This window comes from Thermobia domestica, chromosome 1 (genome assembly GCF_964235325.1).
Source record: "Thermobia domestica chromosome 1, izTheDome1.hap1.1, whole genome shotgun sequence".
Taxonomy (NCBI): domain Eukaryota; kingdom Metazoa; phylum Arthropoda; class Insecta; order Zygentoma; family Lepismatidae; genus Thermobia; species Thermobia domestica.
Genome location: NC_137454.1, coordinates 136,173,624 through 136,201,220, shown reverse-complemented (window position 1 = coordinate 136,201,220; position 27,597 = coordinate 136,173,624). Strand labels below are relative to the sequence as shown.

The 27,597-nt window shown below is 34.9% G+C and overlaps 1 protein-coding gene across 1 annotated transcript; it reads left to right on the top strand.

Moving 5' to 3' along the window:
* The first annotated feature begins 492 nt into the window (after nt 1-492).
* Had1 (beta Hydroxy acid dehydrogenase 1) lies at nt 493-27,597 on the top strand. The gene is made up of 6 exons (XM_081763566.1): nt 493-808; nt 9,361-9,548; nt 11,402-11,610; nt 15,261-15,418; nt 18,526-18,668; nt 27,177-27,597. Exons 1-6 carry the CDS (start codon nt 759-761, stop codon nt 27,386-27,388), a joined length of 960 nt encoding a protein of 319 aa, XP_081619692.1. The 5' UTR covers nt 493-758; the 3' UTR covers nt 27,389-27,597.

Here is a 27,597-nt window from a genome sequence, read left to right as displayed (position 1 = left end):
AAAAACTTTACTTTTCAAAATAAAACTATATATCGGCACATTAATGAGTCACTTCAAAAAAGTGCGGGGGCAACTGCCCCCCTGATCGCCGCCCATGGACCTGGGCCTATATCTTGTTATTTTTCTCTGGGGTTTGACCATACTTTGGAATCACCCTGTATATAATATTTTCAGTTTTGATGGAAAGATTTTGATCAGATTAAATTTAGATTTGCTTATTTATGTTTAAACTTCTAATGTGGTTGTGTTTTGTTTATGTCTTCCAGTAGATTATCGCTGCTCTTGCTTTTGCCAAAATAAAGGACATTCCATATCCATTGATTATTTACTTTCCAGAAATTGAATTTTTAACTAAGGTAAACGTAGAATTATTAGCTGCAGTGCTGTGTTACCAAGAAATTTTTCACAGATGGTTTTATCTACAGTATAATCAGGCATCGAGGTATTGTTTACAGTGATGCGATCTGGACAAGTTTTACCAAATACATCGATTTGCGGAAAAGTAATGAGCGTGTCGCTCTCCATGCTAGCTAAAATTAGGAAAGATATGCTTAGCAGGAAACCTCTTACTACAACCATTCTGTATTACAGCTTATCACATATAATGCCCTTGATAATATGTGATAAGTTATCAATTTCAATTCTTGAAAACTACCTAACCGAAACGAGTTCTTTTCAACAAGTGTCCCCAGGGCAATTAACTTGTCTCTTGCTGTTGCTAGAAAGTGATAAAAGCGAAAGAAGTTATCAGGAAGAAAATGGCTGAAGCAAAGAAATTCAAGAACGAGAAAATTGGAATTGTCGGAAGGTATATTTTCCGTTGTATTTTAAATATGTGTAAAATGTTTTTCTATGTTTGCGTTTGGTATAATTTTAGAAACACATCCATTGATACCGGTATTCCGTGCTGGTTGGAGGTTGATTTATGTGTTGAATGATTTTAATTCATGAAGTAGTTAATACGCAAAAAACATTAAATGTATGAACTTACCAGGGTAGTACTCAAAAGATTAAGCTCTCAAGTTGATGTAATTTCAACTTTTTGTGCACGTAACTTCAGATGGCGGATGGCATTTAGTATCTCCCCCAACTCGTTTCATGGTTCCAGAACCGAGTACCTTGTTTTTGTCTAAATTGTGACAAAGGTAAGAAGTACAAGGTCCCTGGGGGCGTCTAGCTCCCTTCGCTAGCTGTCCCTAGCTCAGCTATATTTTGTAAAGTAACACACTGTAAATTTTATATGTGCAAGATTCGGGGAGATACTAAATATCAGCACAGATGGCAAATGTGTAATCGTTCAGATCAAGGTTATGTACACCACTCAAAATAATTCCTTAATATTATTATTATTATTATTATTATTATTATTGGTGCTTGTTTACTTTTGGCTATTTAAACAGAAAAATCATAAAAATGAAGAAAGCCAAAATTTCCAAAATTCTCGTTTTTTCCCCAATATTAGGCTAATTCAGGTTAGTTCTAAGTAAAGGTGCAAAAAAGCCGGCTTTTTATATGCAAAAAACCAACGATTTAAAAAAAAGCCGGCTTTTTTGCACCTTTACTTAGAACTAACCTGAATTAGCCTAATATTAACAGAAATAAATGCAATTCTATCATTTTTTTCTGAAATATGCTGGACTCCTACACTAATAGAATCTAATATAAACTAACCTAAACTAACCTAATGTGAACAGAAACTCCGAAATTGTAACATTCTTTAGAAAAAATAATTGACCCCTTCGGCTAAACAGTGTCACGTAAGCTAAGCTAACCTAGCTTAAACCATCAAAATGCAAAAAATATGGGGTTAAGTTTAGAGTTACCCCTCCGCTTTTTATAAAAATCAGGAAAATTTACAGGAGAAATGAGGTAAGAAATGATAATTTGAAGTTTTTATTTGTTGTTTAGGAATTTAAGTTCGGCATGAGAGTTATGTTTAATACGAGAAAAGACATGTGGAAGTTAGTACTATTTGCCGGATGCGGAAGCATTCGCGGAAGGTTTCAACAGCATGGTAGTTGTAAAATATGGTGAATATGGCAAACAGGTGTAACGGATGAGCAAAAATAATGAAGAAAACCTTTTAAATTTTTGTGAAGCACACGGAGTACTGAAGTTAAGTGAAATGTAACAATTTTAATACTTTAAGCACTGTTTTTTTTGTATGTTGCAAAGTCCAAGGACACCTTCAGACTGGAGGGGCAACTCTAAACTTAAGCCAAAATATGAGAAGAAAGTACCGATTTTAAGCAAAGAATTCCGTCCCCCGAAACCCAAAAATCCTAACCTAAACTATCAAAAATACAGAAAATATAGCAAGAATGTACGAATTTTAAGCAAAAAGTTCTGGCCTCCCTATTCCGAAAATATGCCGCGCACCACATTTTGGAAGATTTACAGGTAAAAGTCAATACTTTGCATGAAAAGACGTACTTATAAAGAACGAATTTCTGCTACCGATAGAATTAAATACAAAGTAATACGCCTGTATTTTATGTTCACAAGTGTAGGGTTACGAGTGTAAAATTTTTACAAGTGCCTTACTACGGATAACGTAAGTGCGTGCATATGAAAGATAACTGGGGTTAAATTCCAAAGTTGGGCGTCCGTTTCCAGCGAAATTTTTAAAATTTACAGGAAAGATATGGATAATTTGATCGTTTGTGTGCTTGATAATATATAAGAGTCTCGAAAAATCTGTTTATTTGTTATATATAAGCGGTTATAAACATGGGTCTATATGGCGAGCGGAGGGAACTACTTGGCGCAAGGTAACCGAACTGTTGCATTGTGGGAAAGAAACGAGCATTTATGTTACCAATATGGCGAATGTACAAGGGCAATGAACTAGCAGTTTTAACATTTGTGAAGGAATACATTGATAACGAGCAAAATCTTTTAAAAGTTTGTGAAGAGCACGGATTAATGAACCTAATAATAAATTGCAGAAAGTGTGGAAAGGAGATAACAGTGAAAAAACTTGACAAAAGCGGACGCCCAACTTCGGAATATATGCCGATAACTGTATTAGAAACTATTTTCCACCGACGCTGTATTTCTGTACAGTGTAGAGAAATTGTATTATATGTTTACAAGCTAACGCTACTAGTATGAAACCATGACAAGCGCTATTTAAACTTGAGTCATTGCCAAAACTCACTCATTTTCACTACCCTCGCTTATGCATATACCCACCTTCACTGACGCTCCTGTTCCCGTGGGCGAACCCCATCGCTAACTCTCAACCTTCAGTTCGCCCTGCTCTAACTTGGTTGGATAGCATTCGTGGTTTTTAGAGGCCACAGGTTGTTTTGTGTTTTTTTTTTTTTTTTTTTGCACTAGTTTTTATGCTTACATGCGGCCACCGTATTTATACGCAAGTCGTAAATGAATTGTAATTTTTCAATAATTCCGTATGATGACCCTGCGCAGCGCGGATCATTTAAGAAACACTAAGAAGGGAATTAATGGAAGAATTAAAATTTTTGAACAATTATTTCGAGTAGTGCGCTAAAAGTAAACCTAAACTTTTTTTTTACTAGTTTTCTTTTTGTCCTCGAAAATATTTGCGTTTGGTGACATGACAATATCATGTTTAGCATAGACGTTGTTCAAGGGAGATACTAGAAATATTTGTTGAAAAATTCTTCATGGTTTGCGTATAAATACAGCGTCAAAACATGCCACGAAAACTGCAGTGGAAAAAGCAAACCAACTTGTGCTAGGTGGCCACTAAAAAAACTAATGTTAAGTGAACCGAGTCTAGGCCGGGCGTAGCTTAAAGACCCGCACGGATAGGTCCATAAGAAACAGGCGCATTTGCGACGGTGTGTAAGCGAGGGTAGTTTTTATTCAGTTTAACGTCACTGTTTATGCACCGAGGCTACGAGAGACTGTCATAATGAGATAGATGATGATGGAATAGAGGAATCAAAAAAAAAAAAAAAAACACGCGCACGGTGTTTGTCCATCACAAAGTCCGTAACCTATCACAAGATGGTAAACGTAATTACTTGCTAACACTACTGGGGTTTTCTTTGCTTGGAGATGCATATGTAACTGCGTATTTTTAAACGAACGTTTTGATATGTCTAATATAATACAAGTAGGTTAGTGTAAATAAAGAAAGTAAATTTTATTTCTTTGGAAAAACAATTTTAAAACAAACATTTTATTCAGTATGACCAATGTAATTTTTTCTTCGTGTTTCGCGTTTTTCGCTCTCTCTTCTTTCAAGATATGAACTTATGTTTTCTAAACAAACGCGCAGGCACCTAAATGGGACTGTAAAGTGTTGCACCATTGCTTCGAAACGCGAAGTTCTGGTACAATTAGGCAGGAACAAGTCTTCTTATCTTTAGTCTTGTAGCTATTCCTCGAATTCTTTCTTAGTAAATAAAATTAGCATTGAGTTTTCGTGTGCTATAGAAAATGTATTTAAAAAATGATTGTCACTTTTAGTTAATTTCAGTATTTAAAAAAATTAAGAAATAAATTATCATCAAAGGAAGAAAAGCAGAAAGTTAATTTCTATCACTATAAGGACAAGAGGCTTTAGAAGTCATTTCATTTATGTGATTTATTTGTGCTAAAGCAAGGAAGGCCTTTCTAAACGACGTAAAGATTAACTTTGTAACAGAAAGACTAGGAATGATCCTTTGTACATGTTTGCGCAACATACAGAAAAAATTAGAAGAGAAGATTTCATGAAATAGTGATAAGCAAAACTTGTAACCTGTTATAATAAAGTTAAGACTCAGGCTAACACAGCTACAAAATACAAACTATCATACACGATCATAATAATAGCTGGATGAAGTTGACGACGTGCTTTTAACACTTCTAATTTACCTGTAAATTTTGAATCGAACTTTACCAGCACCTTTTAATTTTTCCTATGTTGCTTGCGGGGGGGGGGGGGGGGGAGATTAAAATGTATTTTAAACACAACCTAAGTGCGTTCATACATTGATTCATGGAAGTTGAAATTTCAAAAGGAGGAGTATAACGGATAATGTTTCAGAAATTACAGAAATTACAATAATTTGATATGTAGAATATTGGAAATCTGTTAAAATTATAATTTGTAATACTAGCAGTGACGAATTGTCTGTGATATCACACTACTTTACAATGCCAGGAATAACAACATCCCTTTTGGTTTGTTTTCATCGAAGTGCAAGGGAAATTATACAAGTGCAAAGAAACTTTGAGTTTTAAGAAAACTTAATATGTTTGTACAAAAGAAGAATTGCCTAATAACCCTCAGCAGAAAAAAAAATTAAAGTTGAAATTTTCTTAATGTAGTAACATACATGTAATGTTTTGATAGTTGCGAAAGCCAAAGATAAGAAGATAAATAATTACATAACAGTAGCAAAATTAATTCCACTTATCAGTAACCTTTATCAGCTTAATGAGTTCACGCCCATCAGTTACGACGTGCAAGGTGAAATAAACGTGAGAACAAAGTTTCGCAATTGACTGATACATATTTCACTTACGTTCCCTCCCCCCATCCTCTAGTGTTGCGTTATGCCAATATATTTAATGAAAATAATACTTAATCATATCTCTTTAGACTTCCAATGTTGTAAAGTAGCAAATATTTGTAAAGTACGTGATTACAAATAGAAACCAACCTTTATTACCCATTTCTCAGTGATGCAGCGTTCACCTCTACTACGAAGTATCGCCGATTCGAAAAGCAGTTTTATGATGCGCATAGCAATGTGTCTGGAGGTTTGTCAGGGTTTTCTCGCCAGTTCTTCTATCATCATTCACTTACATCAATCTTCCATTATCTTTAGGCTAAAGGGAATAACCAGAGAAAATATTTCTTTTCTTTTATAAGGGGTTTGACTCACCAGAAAAAATCCATTTTCAAGCCCATCTAGGTGTTTGAGCTTTTTATTATAGGTATACTAGTGCTGTAACCAAATTGTATCACATTAATTTCTTTTTAAATAATATTTCGGACTTTCGTTGTATAAATTAGATTAGATAATTTTACATATCAGTCGTTCAGAGTACAAGGGATACAAGTCCAATTACCAAACTCGTGAAAAAAAGAGACAAAGTTTGTACGCTCAATGCATAGAAAAATGAACACTATTTTTTTTTACATTGTAAGAGTATTTACAATATCTAGACATTAATCTTTTAAGCACTGAAAGGAGCTTCGGGTAGAGATCTTAAATATGAAATATGTCAAAAATGAGCAAAAATGGATCTTACTTTGTGCACTAAGAGCTCCATATGAAGACTTACAATATTTAAGAAAGACCGTTGTACACCCATTGTCAAACTGGATGAATGCAAATATTTCTCACCTTAGTCGGAGATCACTAAAAACAATATAAGGATTATGTGTACAATTTTATGAATACTTAAAAAACTGTAAAGCAAAAGGCAGTAATAAAATTTTGAGAATATAGCTGCCAGTGGTTCATTCAGCAAACCACTACCATCATGTTATTCCACGCATCAGTACTGTTCACTGAAGGGACCAAGTTTGGAAGGGATGGTATTGTCAAAATGCATAACATTCAAGTGGGCAGATGCACATCCCCATGGTACGGTTATCACTCATCACCAACACCAATTTGGACTCAGGAATGGTGTGGGGTATTGTCCATTACCAACTAATTGGCCCATACATGCTACCCAGAAGAGTGAATGGAACACAATATATTTGACTTGCTTACAAGATACGCTCCGAATGTTTAGAAAATGTTTTCCTAGAGATTCGCCGCAACATGTGGTACATGGATTATGGAGCTCCCGCGCACTTTAATGTGAATGTCAGCCGGTGGTTGAACAACAACTTCCTAAAACGTTGAATCGGGCATCGCGGTCCAATGCATTGGCCTGCCTGGTCTCCGGATTTGACTCCTCTGGTTTTTTGTTTGTGAGGCCATATTAAAAGTGTGGTGCATACTACTCCTGTTAACGATGTCAATACCTTGTAACAGCGTATCCATAACGCCTGTGAATTGTTTGCCATGACCCAGATATCTTCGAATAGGTTCGCCAATCCGTGATGTGGTGGTGTTATGCATGCATTACTGTCATGGCAGACACCTTGAACATCTCCTGTGATGTGTCTGAGGAACGTACGTTTGTGTCTCGGCATGTTGATATCTACCTCTTCGAACTTACTGTTCCCATGCTTTCGGCCCTCGCTAACTCTGCCAATATGCTCAGTATGCTTTTTTTTTATTTTTATTTATCTCGGTGTTAGGAGTAATCATCTTATGTTTGTTACTTTAAGTAAGTTACACTCTTTATATACACACAGATATTGCCATTTATCTTAATACGACGTTGCAACTTTTAAACTATTAGGTTCAAAACGCTGATATTTTGCAAATAATGACAGAGGTACATACTCTGCGATGCCATCAGATTAACAGTGTTGCCAATCCAACAAAAAGTTACGTTTTTCAAATAACACTCTTTCAGGTTATTTCACATCTGCATGTCAAACGAAAACTTGCATTTTTCATTCACAGAAAGAGGTGAATACGCTGATATATTTTTTTAAAAAATAATAATACTTTCCCACAAGCTATCTTACTTTCGCTAAATGTTACATGTGCTTTCTTTGAAGTTTCCAAGTGAGGCCTATTGCTTGGAGTTGTACTCAAGGAAAGGTAAATTCACCCGGAATTTTAAGAAAATATTTCAGGATAAATTTGCGAGATTTTTTTTTTATTATTATTATTTTCTTTGAACATGTGTATGGTTTCATTTCGGGCTTAAGGCATAGAGTAATGGATACTGTATATCATAGTACTTATTTGCGTGTGTTTACGAGGTGACCGTACTGCTTGTTGTTGAGATCGACCAAGAATAAGTAAATGAATTCTTCCCCAAGCACCATGTATATCGATCGCTTCTACTGTGTGCGGTTCTACTAGTAGGCCCAATAAAACAAGATAAAAAGGATAACACGCGTAAAAAAATGCCACAGGAGATCCAGGTTCGATTCCCGTGGGAGCTCATGTGGTTCGGATCCCACGTTAAGCTTTAGATCTACGTGTCTCAGCGTCGCTGGTGAAAAGAACACTAAATTCCAATCCAATAACCCAGTCGAGTAAAAAATATATAATTATTAGAAAAGGTATTTCTCTTAAAATGATATTGAATGCAGTAGTTTACCCAAAATGTGAAGGAGGGTTCAAGCACCTAAACTGCTATCGCCTTATGTCAACAGAATTCTATTCATATCTTCATATGGTACATTTGTACTTTTCCTTATCTTAGAAAGTGTGTGTGCTAAAACCTGGTAGTCTCCACTTGAAATAGCGTCCCTCAGCGAGCACACTATCCTATCCGGGGAAGAGGGAACGAAGGAAGCAGCCTGGAATCTGTATGTTAGGTATCATTCCGGGATTTGTGTGGTGTGAATAACGAAAACCTGATGACTGGCTTGGAAAAGCTATCACACCTTTTCTACCGAGTGTCCCTAGTGGGAATCGAACACGGGATTGCTCGTACCCGTTTCGTAAAGAAAATAATGTGCAACGAAAAGGGAATATTTTTCCGAAATCCTAACGTGCATTCAACACATGACGATACTCCTCGTCTGGTGAAATTATGAGGGAATATTTCACTGCGAATTTCTTTCCGGACGGTTGAAACATCAATACCAGCCTGTATTCTATATAGTTCGAGCGGATGTGTGGCGTTGTTACAAAAATACCCTGCGGAAAACGTTCCCTTCTGCAACAAGATAACGCAAAACTTCAACCTCTAGAACGCCTTGAAATAAACTTCAGGAGCTTAAGGGAATTGTACTGATGCTACACCCAGTAGATAGTCCAGACTTTACTAAGTCTGATTAAAAAGAGGTAAAGGTTGAAGTGCGGGAGTTCTAGCCCTCGGAGAACAAGAGGTGGTTTCAATTTGTGCAACAGGTTAGCCTATACTTAAAGCGTTAGTCAACTTTCGTTGTAACTTAATGCATAAAACAAGAGAGTGACCGAAATATTGCTAAACTTTAAGATCATTCATTTATTTTTCTTTATTAACTTAATAGTGGTAAGAACAGTGTAATGAAATGTAAAACGTAGAACAGTGATGATAAATTGAAAGTACATCGATGGTAGCTACTTTTCAGCTTTAAAATGCTTTATATTTGCTTAGAAAAATGTAATTTCTTTGTAAATGTTGTCCTTAGTTATATATTTTTTTATAAGTAATGTCCGTGTAATATATTTGTGGATTTTACCTGTTCTCTTTTAGTACTAGTGGTTTTGAACCTCCAGAAATTTGTCCGTTTATGATTAACTCATATTGTAAGCTATTAGTGTGTATTTGTCCATATCTATATTTCTTGTCTCCTTTTATTTCCAGTGGTCTCATTGGCCGCAGTTGGTCTATGCTTTTTGCCAGTGTTGGCTATACAGTATATATTTATGATATCGAGCAAAGTCAAATTCAAAGAGCATTGGATGATGTCAAAACGCAGTTGCATGCATTGGAAAAATCTGGCATGCTTAGAGGAAAGCTTACAGCAGATGAACAGTTTTCCCTGTTGAAAGGTAACCTAATATAATAACAAGAAGCAGCTCCTCTTCCGTCTTTGATGTACAAAGGTTTGATTCTGATGGGAGAGCGTTGAATGCAGTACATTCTGTGTGTGTGTGATGTAACCTCGCTGCTCATCTTTGTCTGCTTTTTACTATTTTTATATGTTTACATACACACTAATTGTTTGCTGAGCAAAACCATATATTTTCATTAAAAATTAAATGTGTGTTTCACCAATGTTTCACCAACTAACTCTTTGGCTTCATCAGACACTATGAGATACAGGATAACTGTACAATCTTATATATATTTATATTTGATTGTAATAATGTAATAAAGAAGTAGTGGCCATGTTTTTTAAATATTCAATTAGAACTGGACAATCGACATGAAATTTGCAATCAATCAGTGAAAACGTCATCGTTCTAGAGCCTGTAGTTTCCGAGATCTCGTCGAAAGGATTTGCCACAAACATATAAACGTCCACTAACATATAGTTTAAAAGGACTCCAAAGTTGGCACCACAATTCATTTGAATTGATTTTGAAGAATGCTTATTAAAATACAAAGGCTTTGAACAATAGCTTTAAAACATAAACTTTATTTAAAAAAAAAAAAAAAAAAAAAAAAAGATGAATTTAAAGATGGGTAATAATTTATTTAAAGTACTCATACTTTAAAATATTGTCTTTGTTAAACGTGAAATCACAAATAACCGTAAGTCAAAGGTTTGAAATCCAAAGTTACAGGTTGGAGTTCAGGCGTTTTTATACCTTTTGTAGCATTTTAATAGCTAGATGTTTGTGGACGTTTATATGCTTGTGACGAATCCTTTCGACAATGAGATCTCGGGAACTACAGGCTCTAGAAAGATGACGTTTTCACTTATCGTTTGCAAATTTTGCGTAGATTGCCCAGTTCTAATTGAATATTTATAAAACATGGCCGTTATTTCTTTATTACACTTTTACGGGTACACTGGATGTGTTGATTATTTTTAAAAACAACATCGTATTCTACGAGTTATTCATGTTTCAATGCCAAATTATAATGAAAAACGATAATCATTTCTCCAGTTTAAGATGAATTTTTCTTGTTTGGAGTGTTTTGCTTAATAAACACCGTATATCACTGACGTTATAATTAATTGTTTGGGTAATGGATTTGTTTATTACATATTGCATGCAAGAAGAAAGTAAACACTGGTCGTATATGAATTAAAAACTCCAACCGGAAGTAGGCTCAAATTTTGCAACAACACTTGTCTGCATAGGGATATGTACAGATGTTGTGAGGAATGACAACGAGATTCATGCTCATATGTGAATGATGCGCTGTGTAGAGAGCGCAGGTTCAGCTAGTCTATATATTAAAATGCTAGGTTTATGTGTTTGTCCGCAATCCTTTCGACGATGAGATCTCGAAAACCACAAGTGCTACAAACGTGCCGTTTTCACTGGTCATGTGGACTATTAAATATGTTATATATTGAAATTATCAGAGGAACTCCAACTGACAGGTTTATCTCAGTGATGATTTGTATATTTCATTGTACGTTAATACTTCTTTTGTGAAGGGGACTGAATGTTGATAGACGCTAATATGCTTTTGGATAGGTTGGCAGTAAGGCTTAACAAAAGAATGTACAGTTGTACACGAATTGTACACGTTAATGACTGTGTGGTTGATATACTGTGCAGTCGGGCGGTACTTGGATACTAAATTGTGTAATGATCGATACAAATAAGTAATTGTGATTTGTACTAGAATTAAATAAAAGTTAACTTTTCATTCTATAAAACTACAGTATCAAAAGTCAAATTACGCAGATAAACTACTGCAATATAATAACTTTTATATTTAGGTTCGACAAGTTTGGCAGAGACAGTAAAAGGAGCAAAATATGTTCAGGAGTGTGTGCCTGAAAACATTGAACTGAAAAAGAAGTTATTCCAAGAGATAGATCAAGTGGCAGAAGGGGATACTATTCTCGCCAGCTCAACAAGTACATTCTTGCCATCAAGATTTTCAGAGAATCTAAAACATAAAAGTCAAGTTATTGTGGCTCATCCTGTAAGTAATTAAATATTTGTTTCATAGTTTTTTTTTTTAATGTTCCGATTTGTTTTATTAGAGCATTTATTGGAGCGTATCAAAGTTAACTAGATATAATTTTTAAACATAGTATCAAAGAATTGTAGAACATACTAAGAGGAAGCTTAAAATGAGAAAATATTATTGATGACGAAAAATTTTGTTATTACTTGGATTTTCCTTATGGCTATATGCTTACTACTTCTTCCTTTGGTTAACATTCTTACTCTCCACAAACAAACAACCAATATTGTCGTTATAACATGTCTTGTCTTCTTTCAAGGAAGGTTGTGTTAACTATGTGCAGGATGAGGCAAAAATATGTAGATTTTAAATTGCAAGTGCTGAAATATATTTTGATTTACTAATTAACCACTCATGTAACTGTGAAGTACAGTACATAGAAAAGCTTAACTGATTATGATTATATCTTGAAAATATTAACACTCAGGTGAGTACTATAGGTCATAAACAAAATTGCATGTTATCTTGCAAAATTTAGACTTATACCGCACCTTCAAGGCAAACTGGTGTATTAGAGCTGCGATGGGTTTCTTCGATCAGATTAGTTGAAATCTGATATCGTAAATTGTAATAGCAAGACATAATTTTTCCTGGAAACATCCTACGAAGAATTTCCATTCATTCAGCAGACCCATGCGCTGTTTTAGCTTCATATTGTTGGTATTGTACTTGTCGCATAAGAAGAAAACACTTAAGCATGTCCTAAGGCAAAACAAGTTCTTCAGCGCGGTCACATAATGTGAGAACGTTACGACCAGGTATCTCGAATATTATATTGAATAGGTGATGTCGCTTAACTGAGCATTTTTGAGAAATTTCGAAACGACTAACCACATTATACTCTAAGTATTGAGTTGTAAACCTGCGATGATGAAACAAATGTTTGTAACTGATGCTCATTAGCATATCTACTAACTGGTTCTCAAAGTGGAGATGGTTACGAATAATTCTCAACATTCTTCTACACAGTGGTACCTGTTGATTTAAATCTTGAGAATGTAACTCCTGTAGTATTTTATTTTTTAATAGGTGAAAGTTAAGTCCGAGTATAATAATCACATCATTTCTATGAAACATGTCTAGTAAGTGATACACAACTGACAGGCAAAACGCTTAGGACTACACAGTGTTGCTTGCGTAACCCCCTTTATATTTTCAGGAATTTCCATGTTTTGTGGACTTTTGCTTATGGCTTCGGTAACCTTTGCGAAATTTTTCTCAATAATTTCAAAATAATTTGCCGTGTTAAAGTTTTCCCATTGTCCATGAAAACGTATTCTTCTGCTTACCCATGATACTAGCTCGACCAATGGGGGCACGGTGGCTCAGTAATAGAGCGAACATCGTGTCCGTAGATTGTTTCAAGGTTCTCTCGTTTCCATCTGCATTTTCATTTCACAATTTTTTAAGAAACCGAAACTTAATCATCCATCTTTCATACAGGGAATAATCTTCGGACATAAAACTACAGATTTTTTTTTTTAACTCACTATTGCCATTTCGACGAATCTTTTGAGGATTGAAAGCAGAGTGTTTTGTTTAATCCTTTGAGTATTCCAAACACACATGTTGAACCTTGTTCTTACATTAAATTAATTCGTTTTCATGTAATACTATTTGGAAGAATGCTATAAGAGCACACAAGAAAATCGCTGGGCTGTTGGAGAAACTACTGATCTTTCACTTTCGATCGCCTATCCGATCTTTCACTTCGTTTAGAAGTGTTTTACCGCTGAGTCACCAACGATATGATCAATTTTCTGCGTTTGTTCCGTAATTTGTTGGCCGGATAGGGTTTGCCAAGTGTTTGTATAGCAGTAATATTATTAAAAAGTGAAAATGTGCGTTTGAGTTTGTGATCGGACCCGGATTTCCGATCTGCCGAGCACCCATTTCCTGAATACTCAGCTTCAAAACAAGCTACATATTTTCACACTTTAGGGGACTACACTTAGTCTTAGATTATTTCAGCTGTACTACATCTGATACCTATTGAGTTTGTACACAGCCAGGCTATTTTGTGAACGAACTTGGTTGGATTGGCTATTCAGCTCCGAGGGTATATGAGACGTGGACTTTCAGCTTAATGTGGGATCCGAACCACATGAGCTCCCACTGAAAATTGAACACGGGTCTCCTGCACTGAAGGCGCATACGCTAACTATATAGCCACGAGGGAGATGCAACTCTGACCGAGCTGTTTAACAGTTGAGTCACATATACTACTGGACCGGAATCGAACCCACATCTACATGTTACCGAGAGGTTACGTTAACCAATACACGATTTCGTAGCATATTTTTATCCTCTCCTGTTCAGTGTAACTTTGCTTATAGTTAAAAGAGACATTGGAAAATACTTGTTGTTGTCTGCTTTTGTTAACTCACATGGACATATTCATCTTCAAAAGAGTATTTTTATGTAGTCTTGTATGCCGATATGATTTTTCTTCCTTTGTCAGCTTTATTACACATAGTTAGAGACCGGATGTTTAGGCACTAAAAACCTGGAAAATAGGCAGGCAAATAGGCACTAAAAATTTAAAAAATAGGCCGTAAAATAGGCACTAAGATGTAATTCGAAATAATGAAGATAAATACTCAACACCATTAAAAAATAGATTCAAGTCATAGATAATGTTCAAAGAATATAGAAACATACTTGTTTGTTAATATCTTCTTTTATTGTATAGCTATATAAAAACGAAGCTTGTTATGCATTCCATACATACTGGATGAATCTCAAAGATATGCACATACTTCGGGAGCTGATTCATGACATCAAAAGAAGACAAAAAGTCTTGTTGCATGTTTTCAAATTCCGTTCCGTGTACGAGTGACAGAGGGCCAACTTGGAATCCAAAATCGAATCCTGACAATTGGAACGAGACATAAAGGTGTTCACATACTTTGGGAGATGATTACTGACATTCCAAAAAATCAAGAGGACTTTTTGTCTTCTTTTCATGTCACGAATCACCTCTCAAAGTATGTGCACATCTTTCAGTTCCGTTCCAATTGTCAGGATTCAATTTTCGATTCCAAATGTGCACATCTTTGAAGTTCACCATGTATATATATCGTAACGTACCACGTACTTGTGTTTACAAATACTTAATATGTATTATTTATGTATATAAATTATATATTTTCCCAATGAAGACTTATTTTGAAGAAAATGCAGAGAATAGGCAATATTAGGTACTAAACCAATTATTTAGGCAGTAAAGGTCGAAATAGGCAAAATAGGGAAAATAAAATTGGCTTAAATCGAAACTATAAACACCCATATAAACTTTAAAACGTTATTTTTGATCATATCTTTAATAATAAAGAATAGGCATTTTGCCTAACATCCGGTCTCTACACATAGTATTTGAAAAGAGTAATTTTTTCCAGAATTTTGTATTAGGAATTTTGGATGTGCAAAGTTCATAAATTACCTATAGGATATAGCTCCCGTACCCGGATATGTTTTTCCGATATCTAATTGGGGTATGGCAGGCATTTCAGGAAAAAAATAGAGTATAGATAAACCGGTTTTTTAAAATGATATATTTAATTAAATGATACTAGGCAACAATATATTTTTTTATTTATGTTTAGGTAAATCCTCCATACTATGTGCCTTTGGTGGAAATAGTGCCGTCTCCTTGGACTAAACCAGAAGTTGGAAAGAAGACTAGAGCATTGATGGAAGAAATCGGTCAAGCTCCTGTTAATTTAAGCAGAGAAATCGAAGGCTTTGCTCTCAACAGAATACAGTAAGCAAAATAGTTACCATACATCGATCAGTCATTTAAATGAAAATACATTTAAAATATAAAGTGTTTTAACGGTGGAGCCTTCTGCACTATTAACCAATCTTCTTGTTATTTTATAATGTGTTTAAATTAGATAATTATATAGGATAAAATTAAAATGTAGGGTTTTATTTGGGATCATACTTCATTTTCCCCTGAAAATAGGAATTGTAAGATAGTTTGTTTTGTCTTTGTGAGGCAGCATTCTGCGGAGTGTTTGCCAATAATGTGTCTTGTTATTATGTGCGCCTCGATAGTTGCAATGAATCTACTTCATGTCAACTATAGAACTCGGTAATAACTTTTTCAGTATTGTTGGGTTGGAGGATTTCATTTATAGAGAGTATGTTTTCTCATAACATCCACTGCTGCAGTGAATTGCAGTTTTCATCTGAGCGTGAAAGCTTTTAAGTTACCAAATGAAGAGTAAGTAATTGGGGTACTTAGCTAACAACGTTCTATGTGTCACTGTTGAAGATTGCATTTGATTGCCTAAGATTGAAGATTGCCTGACAGTACTGCGATTGAGAAATTTTGACTGTCTTGTTTGGAACTCTGTGCTTGCTCTCTCAGAACAAAGAGAGTGACTTTTATAAATAAGGAAAATAGTAATAAGAATGAAAGTATTCTCTTCTGTTCTGTTAATATCTTGTTCTGAATTCAAAACTCAATTCCTAATGTTACATTTTGGTGTTCGTCTATGATTTTGTTTGTTTACTTATTTTTATTTATATAATTTACTAAATAACTAGGTTTGACTTACAGACTGGAAAATAGTTAATGAATTTGGTTTCAGTGTTTCATCCAAAAGTTTAGAAAAATCATTGGTTTAAGAGTTATCTGATTCACCCTAGTGTATAGTGAAGAGCATATCCACTTACAGATTACATAAGAGTCCTTTAGTTTGTGCTAACTCTCAAATGTAATCCGGGACAGGAAAGGAAAACCAGTGATTGTAGAAAAATTTGTGTTTTCTGACTTCATACGCATCTTTTGTTCTTCGAAAATTGTCTACAACAACTGATCCTGAATAGTTTCTTCTATATGTATATCGAGCGAGACGCAATTTGTTGAAATGTGGTTGTTTCTGAATAATTTCGTAATATACAAATTTTCAGTGTACATAAATGATCTATAACACAATTTATATGTCAAGATGTCGTGGGATAGGGTAAGGTCCAGAAATAAATACGATTATCGAAAATTTGAGGTGCGACCCATCATAAACATACCATAAATCTAGAGTAAAACTTAACTAAAATTGTATCAACCCAGATATTTATCAAAAATTTATATTACTGAAAGTGTACGAGTTAAGCATATAGTTGAGCTATTATTTCAGTAGTGTAAACTGCAATTGTAAAAATAAAATTTGTAATTGATTTTAACTAATAGATATGATTATATAAGCTACTAACTTAAAATTTAGTGGTTTTGCGTGTAATAACGGAACAAGGCAAAAATAATGAAATAAGATAGCACTTACAAATAATAAGTTAGAATTCATAAATGACGCATATTGTAATTACTAAGAAAAGACATACCTAATGCGTCCCAGGAATATTTTGATAATTTTTTTTCAGCGGCATCTACAGCCTTTCAAATCGATGATTCTTCGTGCTTATAGATGTTACGTGTTCATCTCCATTTTAGATTTTTAGCTTCTCTTCTCTTAAAAATTCTGTGGATTATAGTGTTGGTAACACTATAAACATTATATATATTTTAAAATCTAGAAATTAATTTTTTTTTTTTAAAATGTACAAGTTTTTATTTACAAGTTCACTTGTTGAAATTAATATGAGTTCATGTTTTGTGTACTGGTTGTCCGAGTTGCTGAATCGTGAGTTCCAGTGATAATTTGATGCTGAAGTCCTATATGCAATTTAAATGTGAAAAAACTTTACCACTGACTACTGAAATGATATTAATTCCTCTTTGTGAATTCAAAACCCAGTTCATAAAGTTTCATTTTTGTATTCATGTGTGACTAGATTTTCTTCTTTTAATAGATATTATTTTCCTTGTGACCAGGCTTGTCTTAGACTTCGGATTAATGTACCATTTATATCACCTGAAAGCGTAGGAAAGTCACATACTGACTATAAGAGCTACTTGGTTTACTCTAGTGTGTATGAAACCATCCTGATAAATTACATATTATTTTGTGAACCTGATAAATTATATATTGACATGACTAACAGGAATATAGGGATCAGAGTTAAAAATATGTCAGAAATGAAAAAGAAAATGATGCAGCAGTTTCAAAAACAAACAAATAAAAAACAGAAAGGTAAACAATCAGATCTATGATCAGCAACAAACTATGATCAGCAACTTTATTATCAACCATTAGTTTAAAGACGCTAAAAGACTTCATCAGATTTTCACAAAATTATGGAAAAATTCAGTTACAAATAAATACACAAATGTAACATTTGAAATTGGGTTTTGAAACCACAAAAAGGAATTAACACCTTTATAGTAGTTAGTAGTATTATCTAAGAAATTTTACACCGAAACTGCGTATAAGACTTTACTACCAAATTATAATTGAAACGTATGCTTTGGCAAATCTGACACCCAGTACATAGAACACAGAGTCGTATTAGTTTCAAAGTGAAATCTGTAAATAAAGAACTGTGAATAATAGTTTAAAATGAATAATAATAATTTTCGATTTTTCAAATACCTAATTTGTTTGTAGTGCTCATTACCAACACTTCGTAATTTACAGACTTCTCGAACAGAGTTGAAGTTAAAAGTCTAAAATTTATGGAAACATGTGACATTTAGAAGCACGAAGAATTATCGATTCGAAAAGGACGGTAGCTGCTGTTGAAGCAGTTAGCAACATATTACTCAAAATTAGAATGCGTCGAGTGAGCCTTTTCATAGTAAACAGTTACAGATACTTATATGACGCTAATAAAATTTACCTTCTACATTAGACGTGCAGTTTCGAAGAATGGTTTGGAGATGTGGCGTTAGAAAACAAAGTCTATATTGCTGCTATGTGTATGTTATATTGCTGCTATGAAATTTTAATTTTTGTTTTCTTTTAATAGGTACGTAATATTGAATGAAGTATGGAGGCTTCTTGAAGATGGTATATTGAATGTAAAAGACATCGACACAGTAATGTCTGAAGGCTTAGGAATGCGGTACGCTTTTATGGGACCATTGGAAACAGCACATCTCAATGCTGAAGGTATGTTATCAGATTGGCTATTTTTTTCTTTTTCTTTCTTTTTTCCTTTTCTTGTCTTTTTTTTTTTTTTTTAATCCAGCGTTGAATATAACATAAGGAGTACACTTCATATCTACTTTGTATTTCAAGATTTAGAGAAATCAGTGAAGTACGCAAGTGAATTATAATAAAAATTCACACTAAAATATGGATTTAACGTTTACATCTAAAAATAAATTAATATAAAGTAACCAGCAAAACATTTCTTCAAAAGCATTCCACTATTTGTAGAAAGGAGAAGGAAGTTATGCCAGAATTTTCCGGAGGGAAGAAATGCAGTTTTATTGGTTCATGTCACATCTCATATATAAGGCTACATGGACTGGCTCATTGACATAATATCAAGGTTGGCATGGAAAGTTGAAATTTGACTTGCGTTTAGCTTTAGAATAGAAAAACTAACAGAGATTCATTAATATTTTTAGGGAGTAAAAGGAAGGATGAAAAAAACATGTTTTCATTAATTAGAATTGAAATAAAATGTTGAAATTTGGTATGCTTGTAGTTTTCTGATAGTGTTATCAGATATCACCAAAATAAAATTTTCCTACTTCAGTAGGGTTTTATGCGGAACTGAAAAGTCTTCCGCATGTTATTTAAATGGGACACCTTCTATATCTCATAATTATTTGACATTTGCGTTAGGAGTACAGAGATGAAATTCGTCATGTTTGTAGCCTCCCGGAACTAATCCACAGAAGATGTACCAAAAGTGAATAATTTTAGTCTTAATGAGAGTCGAAGGAGAAGAAGAAAAATCCCTGTTATTTAAATGTTTAATTTTTTTTTAACTCGTGTATTAGGTAATTGGAATAAAAACTTGAAATTTGGTATGCATGTGTATTTCCGTGTACTGTCTACTGTGTATTTTCGATAGGACTACAGTTGTGAAATTTGGCATATTTGTAACTTCCTGGATCTAGCCAAAAGAAAAATTCCGAATTCCTTTCTTAAAAGCTAAGAATTGCAAATAAACAGCAAGTTCACCAAATCGAAACCTAATATTAACATCGTACAATAATTTTTGTTTTTGTCTTTACTTTGCAAATGACAAGACAAAGGCTGTTGTAAAAATAAATGCGAATGAAAAATTAGAGTATTAAGAAGCAATGGTTGAAATATCAGGTGCGAGACCGTAGACTGAGCAAACGCGGGGTTCAGCTGGCCAAAGGCTAATCTATTACGAATCTATACAGATGTCTGGTATTCTCCACATTAAGAGGATGTTTTATTAAGAAAAAAAAAAAACTCTTTGTACAGTTACAGTACAGCACAGATTTTTAACACTAGAATGCCCAACGGAACATTTTTGTTCCACCATCATCTTCATTTCAGTCCTTATCTATTAATTACAGCACGATATTTATTACATTCCGTGACTTTTAATCTTTTGAAAAAAGGATGCGATTGCGAGAAAATTACCTTCGTAGGAATTATAGATTTTTAGATATTACCACATACCCCTAGAATGCCCGCGGAACAATTTTGTTCCACCATGCTTAGGTATATGACAGATACATTATTACGCACATTATTCCCCCTTTTTTACACTGACGTTCTTTATCGCTCTTCTTTTTGCATTCCTGTCCCTCCCCTGAATGCGTTCTCCCCCCTCAACACCGCCTATCCCTCGTTCTTCCTCTCATCCGCCTACTCAGGAAAACAAAGGCTTTATATAGTGTTTCAAATTTTGCACACTAGAAGTGCTGTGTAATTAGCTTCGTTTCCCGTGCCATAGTTGTGCAGCTAGTTATGACTTCTACTTGACTAAGTCGATGGGAATGACGCGTTGATTTTTAGCGAAAATAACTGAAGTGAAGTTTACGGTACATTGGACGTGTCATTGTCGTACAGGTGGTTTCAGTCGATTGTGGTCTGTAATTGACAACTTTTACGAAATTTGTGTTTGAAAATGTCACGAAAGAAAGGGCTAAGCACGGAAGAGATGCTTAAAGTGTTTCGTGAGCAATCGGAGGGAGATTCGGGAGGTTTGTCAGACAGCAGCCTCAGCGTTGACCAGGACTTCATTCCTATGTCGTCAAGTGATAGCAGTTTATCTCATGAATCATGCAGTAACCACATCTCTGACTCCTGTTTCTCACATAAACGGGCCTGTGATGTACAAGGTGAGTTTCAACAGACGATAAAAGTAGCAAAAGTGAGTGAGGGAAAGTGTTCTCATGAGACACAAATTTCAGATTCTGTGCCAGATGATGGTAGCGATTGCATGTCAGGAACTGTGCTTCCGGTTCAGCGTGTGTGTAATGCAAGGGAACAATCCATTTTACAAATTGGTACGACAATTACTGCTCTAGATGGTACCCGTTGGGAGGTAGTACGTCTAGGTAATTCTGCAAGTGGTAGGATTGCTAAGCAAAATGTACTGAAAGAAAAAACAAGGTCCGACATCACACGCGATACGCCACATTGCTGATGACAGTGTTGCCAGTTCTTGGCGCCTAATAATTGATGATCCTATGTTGAATAGAATGCAGACATACACAGAAAAAGAAGCACGCAAACTGGAGAGGAAAGTTGGTCGATGACACTGGATGAGTTGGAATAATGTACGTTCGTGGTGTTACAGGAACAAAAGGTTACAAGGTACATTCCTTATGGTCCCAGAAATGGGGTGTACCCTTCTACCAAAAGGCGATGTTTAGGAACAGGTTCCTGGAGATTCTGAGGTACTTACGATTCGATGACAAGTCTACGAGACGCGCAAGATTGGAAACATACAAATTTTGTCATATTTCAAAAATGTGGTATAAGTTTGTAGAGAATTCACAGATGTGTTATATAGCACAGGTCAATACATAACTGTGAATGAACAGTAGTTCCCATCGAAAGCGCGATGTCCTTTCACGCAGTATATTCCGTCCAAGTCCGAAAAAATGGGCAAAAGTTTTTGGCAGCCGTGGACAATGCTAAAAAATATGTAATAGACGCCATCCCCTACCTGGGCAAGGATGAGTTTCGTTCGGCAGGGGAAAGACTTTCAGAATATGTTGTTATGAAACTAGTTCAGCCCTTCTTGAAGAAAGGAGAAAATGTCACGTGTGACAATCACTTTACTTAGGTAGCACTTGCTAATAGACTACGTTCTGCTTCTGCTAGTCTAGTAGGAACTATGAATCGTTCACGCAGGGAGATTAAAGTTTCTGTGAAAAATCAAAGGCTCCTTTACATTACACACAGATGTTGCAACATGGACAAACTACCCTCACGGTTTATCATGCAAAAGCGAACAAAAGTGTCATGATACTGAGCACAATGCATCCACAAGTATAACTGCAAGCAGGTGGCAGGAAGAAACCTGAAACTGTTATATATTACAACAAGACAAAGAGTGGTGTAGATTCAATTGACCTGATGGCTCGCAAATATTCTGTGAAGCCTGTCAGCCGACGATGGCCTGTACACACTTTTTGTAACTTACTGGACCTGGCAGCAATTAATTCCTGGGTGTTGTTCAAGATGGTCACCGGAAAAGTCATTCAACGTCGCAAATTTATTTTGCAACTTGCAGAGGAACTGACAGAAAGGTACATGATAGGAAGGAATAGAGACGAGAGTCAGACACCTGGACCATCAACATTTTCCAGCTCTACGGAAACTACACGAAGGCGTTGTCAGGTACGCAAGAAGTGTAAAGTGGGTTGTGGACGATCATGCAATGTGTGTTCGTCTTGCAACAAGATTGTGTGCAAACAGTGTACTGCGAGAGAAATGAAAACATTTCTATGTGTTGCATGTCATGCAAACTGATAATACTGTTTGCACCTTGAGGACGGTGGTGTAGCAATTCAAATAAACACTTTCCACAAAACATTTTTTAAATTTCTGTTAGGTTTCTTCCCATTTATTAGTTCAAAACATATCATTCCTAGCAAACACTTTTTGTAATATGAGCAGAAAACATAAATGCGGTGGAGCATATAGTTCAGATGTAACGTAAGATTTTCATACAAAATAAAAGCACTTGTACTTAATTCAATATATTCTTCACTCTAGTCTGCTTCCTCCCCCACTTCCCCTGCCTCACAACAATGCTAGAATAATGTGATACGTCTCTGTTGAAGTTTTTAGTGGATTAAGGCATATAACATTAAGATTTTAAAAAAATATATTTTATTTGCTACAGAATCGAAAGAAGTGGAACATTTTTGTTCCAGTGGGCATTCTAGGTATCTCGGAAGTGCGGGCATTCTAGTGTTAAAAGCAGTCTAGGGATTCACTAGCTGTTGATATCGTAATAATTATATAATTTTTCGCCCGAAATAATGTTTATTTTAGGGCTAAAACCAGTAAGGAAAAGCGGAAATGCACTGTATCTTCATAGAAAAGTTGAGATACATGTATTCAGTTATGACATTCTCATTCTTTCTAAACATTGTGAGAAAGGAATTGTGGAAAACTTGATTTACTGAGTAGCATTTTGATTTAGCTCAAAAGTAAATATTTAGAAATAAATTAATATATATACCTAAGGAAATCATCCATTCGATGGTGTTAATTAATATGAGTATATAGTAGTGGTAATTGTAGTCTGTAATTTTAAATTATATTTTATAAAAACTAAATTTCAAATATTACCTAGCTTGAAAGCATTTTCTGTACAAGACTGGTTGATTGTAAAATTTTTTTAAAGAGTTGTTCACCTTTAGAGAAATTAGGTTTTACCACTGATAACTAGAGTCCGGATTTTTATGTATTATCAACCCCCTAAATATGTGCATAAATATGTAACAAAAATCGCTTAAAATGTAAGAAATATGTAATATTATATAAGAATATGTAATATTACATATGTTACATATTTATGAAAACGTAATATTAACACGCGTATGAGTATGCAATATTTAAACGAACTTGTTTCTTACATTTCTTTTGTTATCGGCGAAATTTCTGCGAAACATGCTTTGATAAATAAAACAAAAAAAAAAAAAAAAAAAAAAGAGAGAGAGAGATTTCTCTTTCGGTAAAGAAACTAAAAGATAGACATGACAAAATTGAATCTAGATGCAAGCCTTGCACAGTTGAAGAGTTTATTTATTTTTTTAAAATTAAAATTTCAGTAAACGCAAACTTTTCAGACAGTTATATATATATATATATATATATATATATATATATATATATATATATATATATATATATATATATATATATATATATATATATATAAACCATAGAAATATGTAATATTGGTCAAAATATATAAAAATATGTAATACGAAACTTGAGTTGAAGCACCCTACAGGTGTGAATCACAAACATTTAAGGATTTGACGAACCTACATATGAAGGAAAAAATGTGTAATTACATACAAATCCGGGCATTACTGACAACTAATAGCTGTAGAAAACTTTCACAGTAATCTTTAAGTTACGAGATCAACAAGTGTTTTAGATCAAGCCCACTCAATCGTGGTATGGTGTTGCTTGTACTTTCTTTTCTTCTTCCTACTCTAATTTTTTTTCCACTTCTTAGTGAACACTGAACACACTGATCATCTAAAACATATGACGACTTTTGGCTCGCAGGACAGCAGCATTACTGTTTGTCATGGTATCAGCGAGGTCTTTGTTGGTGGCTGGAGGCAATGCCCTTCTCATCTGCGCACTCAGGTTACTTAATTCGTGTAAATTTACGATGAGCTAGGATCTGCCGTTCAATGATTTCCCAAGGTTGTTCAGTTGGGTTAGGATTGCGTGAAATTGGTGGCCATTGCAACAATTGAATTTCTCCACTGTGCTTCTCCAACCGCTATAGCACAACGTTGGGCTTTTGACAAGGATCATTGTCGTGCTAAAAGATGTCATTGCCAACTGGAAACATGACCAAAATTCATGAGTATACATGGTCACCAATGACTTGTCTATAGTTGGGAGCCGTCACGGTGCCCTCCACACGTACTACTAGACCCATGGATAACTATGTGCAGGTTCTCCAAATCATAATGGAGTCACCACCGGGCTGTCGTCGTCCTACTATGCACCTCTCGAGCAACTGTTCCCCTGGAAGATGACGAATTCTGTCCCGGCCGTCGATTTAATGAAGGCAGTATCGTGTTTCGTCAGACCATAGAACGTTGTGGCGTTCAACGATCCAATGACCATGGGCACGTGCCCGTTTCTATTATAATCGACGATGCGTTGTGGTTAACATTAATACAGTGTAATACTTTGGCTTCGGAGGCCCATATCTAATAGTATACAGTGAACTGTGCTCAGATATACCTGTGGTTTGTCCACTGTTAAAGTGTGTTGGTAATTGTGCTACTGTTTGCGCCCTATCCTGTTGTACCAACCTCAACAGTCTGCGACGTCCGACATATTAAGGTGTGGCCTCCTCAAGCGTTGTCGTTTGGTGCTGGTTTCACCGTCCTTTTCCCACCTTAGGAAGACGCTAACCATGACAGCTCAGCACCCGGTAAGTCGCGCTGTTTCTCAGATGTTCGTCTACCAGCTCTCTGGCCATATCGAACTCGGATATATATTTCTTCCCCATTCTATACACAAACAGCACAGACATCGAATGAGATTCCTCTCACCGTCTTGCGAGCGGTTCTTTCGAGCTCCGTGACTCTTTGTCAACCCAACGACTTCGTTCAGAATGTAGCGGGTGGTCATAATTTTGAGCTGGTGAGAGTAGCGGAATTTTGTATTCCATGTGTGGTTCATTAAAAAGTGGAAACAATGAATTAGGAAGAATATTATGTAAAATGTATCTTTAACGAACTTTACAGAGATTAATTTTAGATTATCATTCTATTAGTTTATTTTATAACACATTTGTACAGTGTTGGGCATTAATCAAGTAAAATTAATTGTAATTAATCAGTCAATTGAAAGTGATTGTTCTGGAAATGAATTTCAGTTGCTTTCCAATTTTAGAAATGAATTTCAGTTTGTCCTTTGTAATTAATATCGATTACGATTGAATTCAGTCGTAAAATTTGCATTTAAAATTAAGTGAATTGTTAATTGATTTGTAATCAGGGAATTAAAAATTGTAATTGGTAATTGTTAATCGCAAAGGAGCAATTGAAATGTTTAATTGTTAAATTGCAGTTGAAACTTGTTAATGTTAATTCCAATTGAAAGCAGCAGCTAAAAGTACAGATAAGATGGTGTATGTATATTGCGTTGTCCACTTGCCGTTACTCAATCCACATATTTGAAATAAGGTATTTATATGAAGTGGTGGATAACGACCATCCTTCCACCCCTTTGAGAAGAAAGCTGAAAAGGACGACCGTTACATACTGTCATATTATGTTTATGATTCCATTCCCATCGGGGGAGGGGGGGCTCTGTCTGCCTGTTATGTATACAGTTTACGGACAAAACATCGATTGCTAAAACCCCTCTTCATACATTTTTCTTTAAGAGGTCAGATGTTTTATGCTGTTGGAGCTGTACAATGTAATATATACACAACTACAGTGTTGGCCATTAATCAATGAAAATCAACTGCAATGAATCAATCAATTGAAAGTAATTGTAAACGACATTGAATTGGAATTGAATGATTTATTTTAATTCCAGTTGGTTTCCACAATAATTACTCTCAGTTGGTTGATTCATTGTAATTGATTCTCATCGACTAATGGCCAGCTGCAATTAACAATTGACAGTTATTCATTTCGATTGTTAATTGTAACTAACAATTAAACTTACAAATTGATTGTTAATTCATTTGAAATTTGCCCAACACTGGTATGTAACGCTCTTTATTCTAAACTGTACTAATGGATTATTTTTCAGTGAATTGGGTAAACTATTCCCTTACTTCCCATTGCCACCAATGCCATAAGGAGACACAAATGAAAATAGTATGTACTTTCTATTCGTGTTCAGTCGATTATGAAAACTAGCGAAGAGATATCCTGTTGGATGAATACGAACGAAAGATTAATTGTAAAAAATCTTTTGTAAGGATGAATGGTTGGAAATTTTAAATGGTGATGAATCCTATATTTCTCCAAAACCTATTAAAAAAAAAAAAAAAAAAAAAAAAAAAAGTTACCTTGAAAAATTGCTGTTTTATCTTCTGTATATGTGAGAACTTTCAATATAGGGTTAAATTTACCCTTTTTGACTTACTTCAACCTCAATAATGGGAATGATTGTGAAACCTGAAAGAAAATATATGCCATATTACAGTAAAATCAGATTGCTTTATACGACAAAAGCGTGGGGAATTACTGTATGTGTATGTGGATACGCTTCCAACTTGGGGTTAGTTTTCCTCCTCTTTTTACCTTTTTAATCACGGATTCCAACAGACTTATTTCCTAAGTGTCAAGAAAAACATATCACATAATTCAGGTAAATTATTGTGAAACTTTGGGATTTCGTGAATACAGGTTTCACTTTAATTAAATAATAATAACAAAACATACATTAATAGATCCACAAAGTAATGCATACTCTAAAATAAATTACAAATCTTTTGTATAGGCATGGAGAATTACTGTGAACGCTATTCCAAAACCATCTATGATGTGAGTGTTACTATGGGACCTACGCCACGATATGAAGGGCCTCTGGTAAACGAAATGCACAAACAGCTGTGTGAGAAGGTACCTATGGATAAACTTCAGGAGAGAAGAGCTTGGCGAGACGCTTGTTTGACGCAGTTGGCAGCTTTGAAAAAGAAAATGGGACAGTAACGCAAAGCAGCTATCAATAATGAAGGTGTTGGTATTGCTGGAATAAATAAAATGCGGTAGCTTGTTGGAAGACTGTTAAAGTTATAATTGCTTTTGTTGTTACGAATATACAGCCAAATTAGATTGTTTTCAATATCTTTGTTGAAATATATATGTAATATGTATATTTTCATTGTTTGGAAGACTGATTAAAAATTTGATTAAATAAA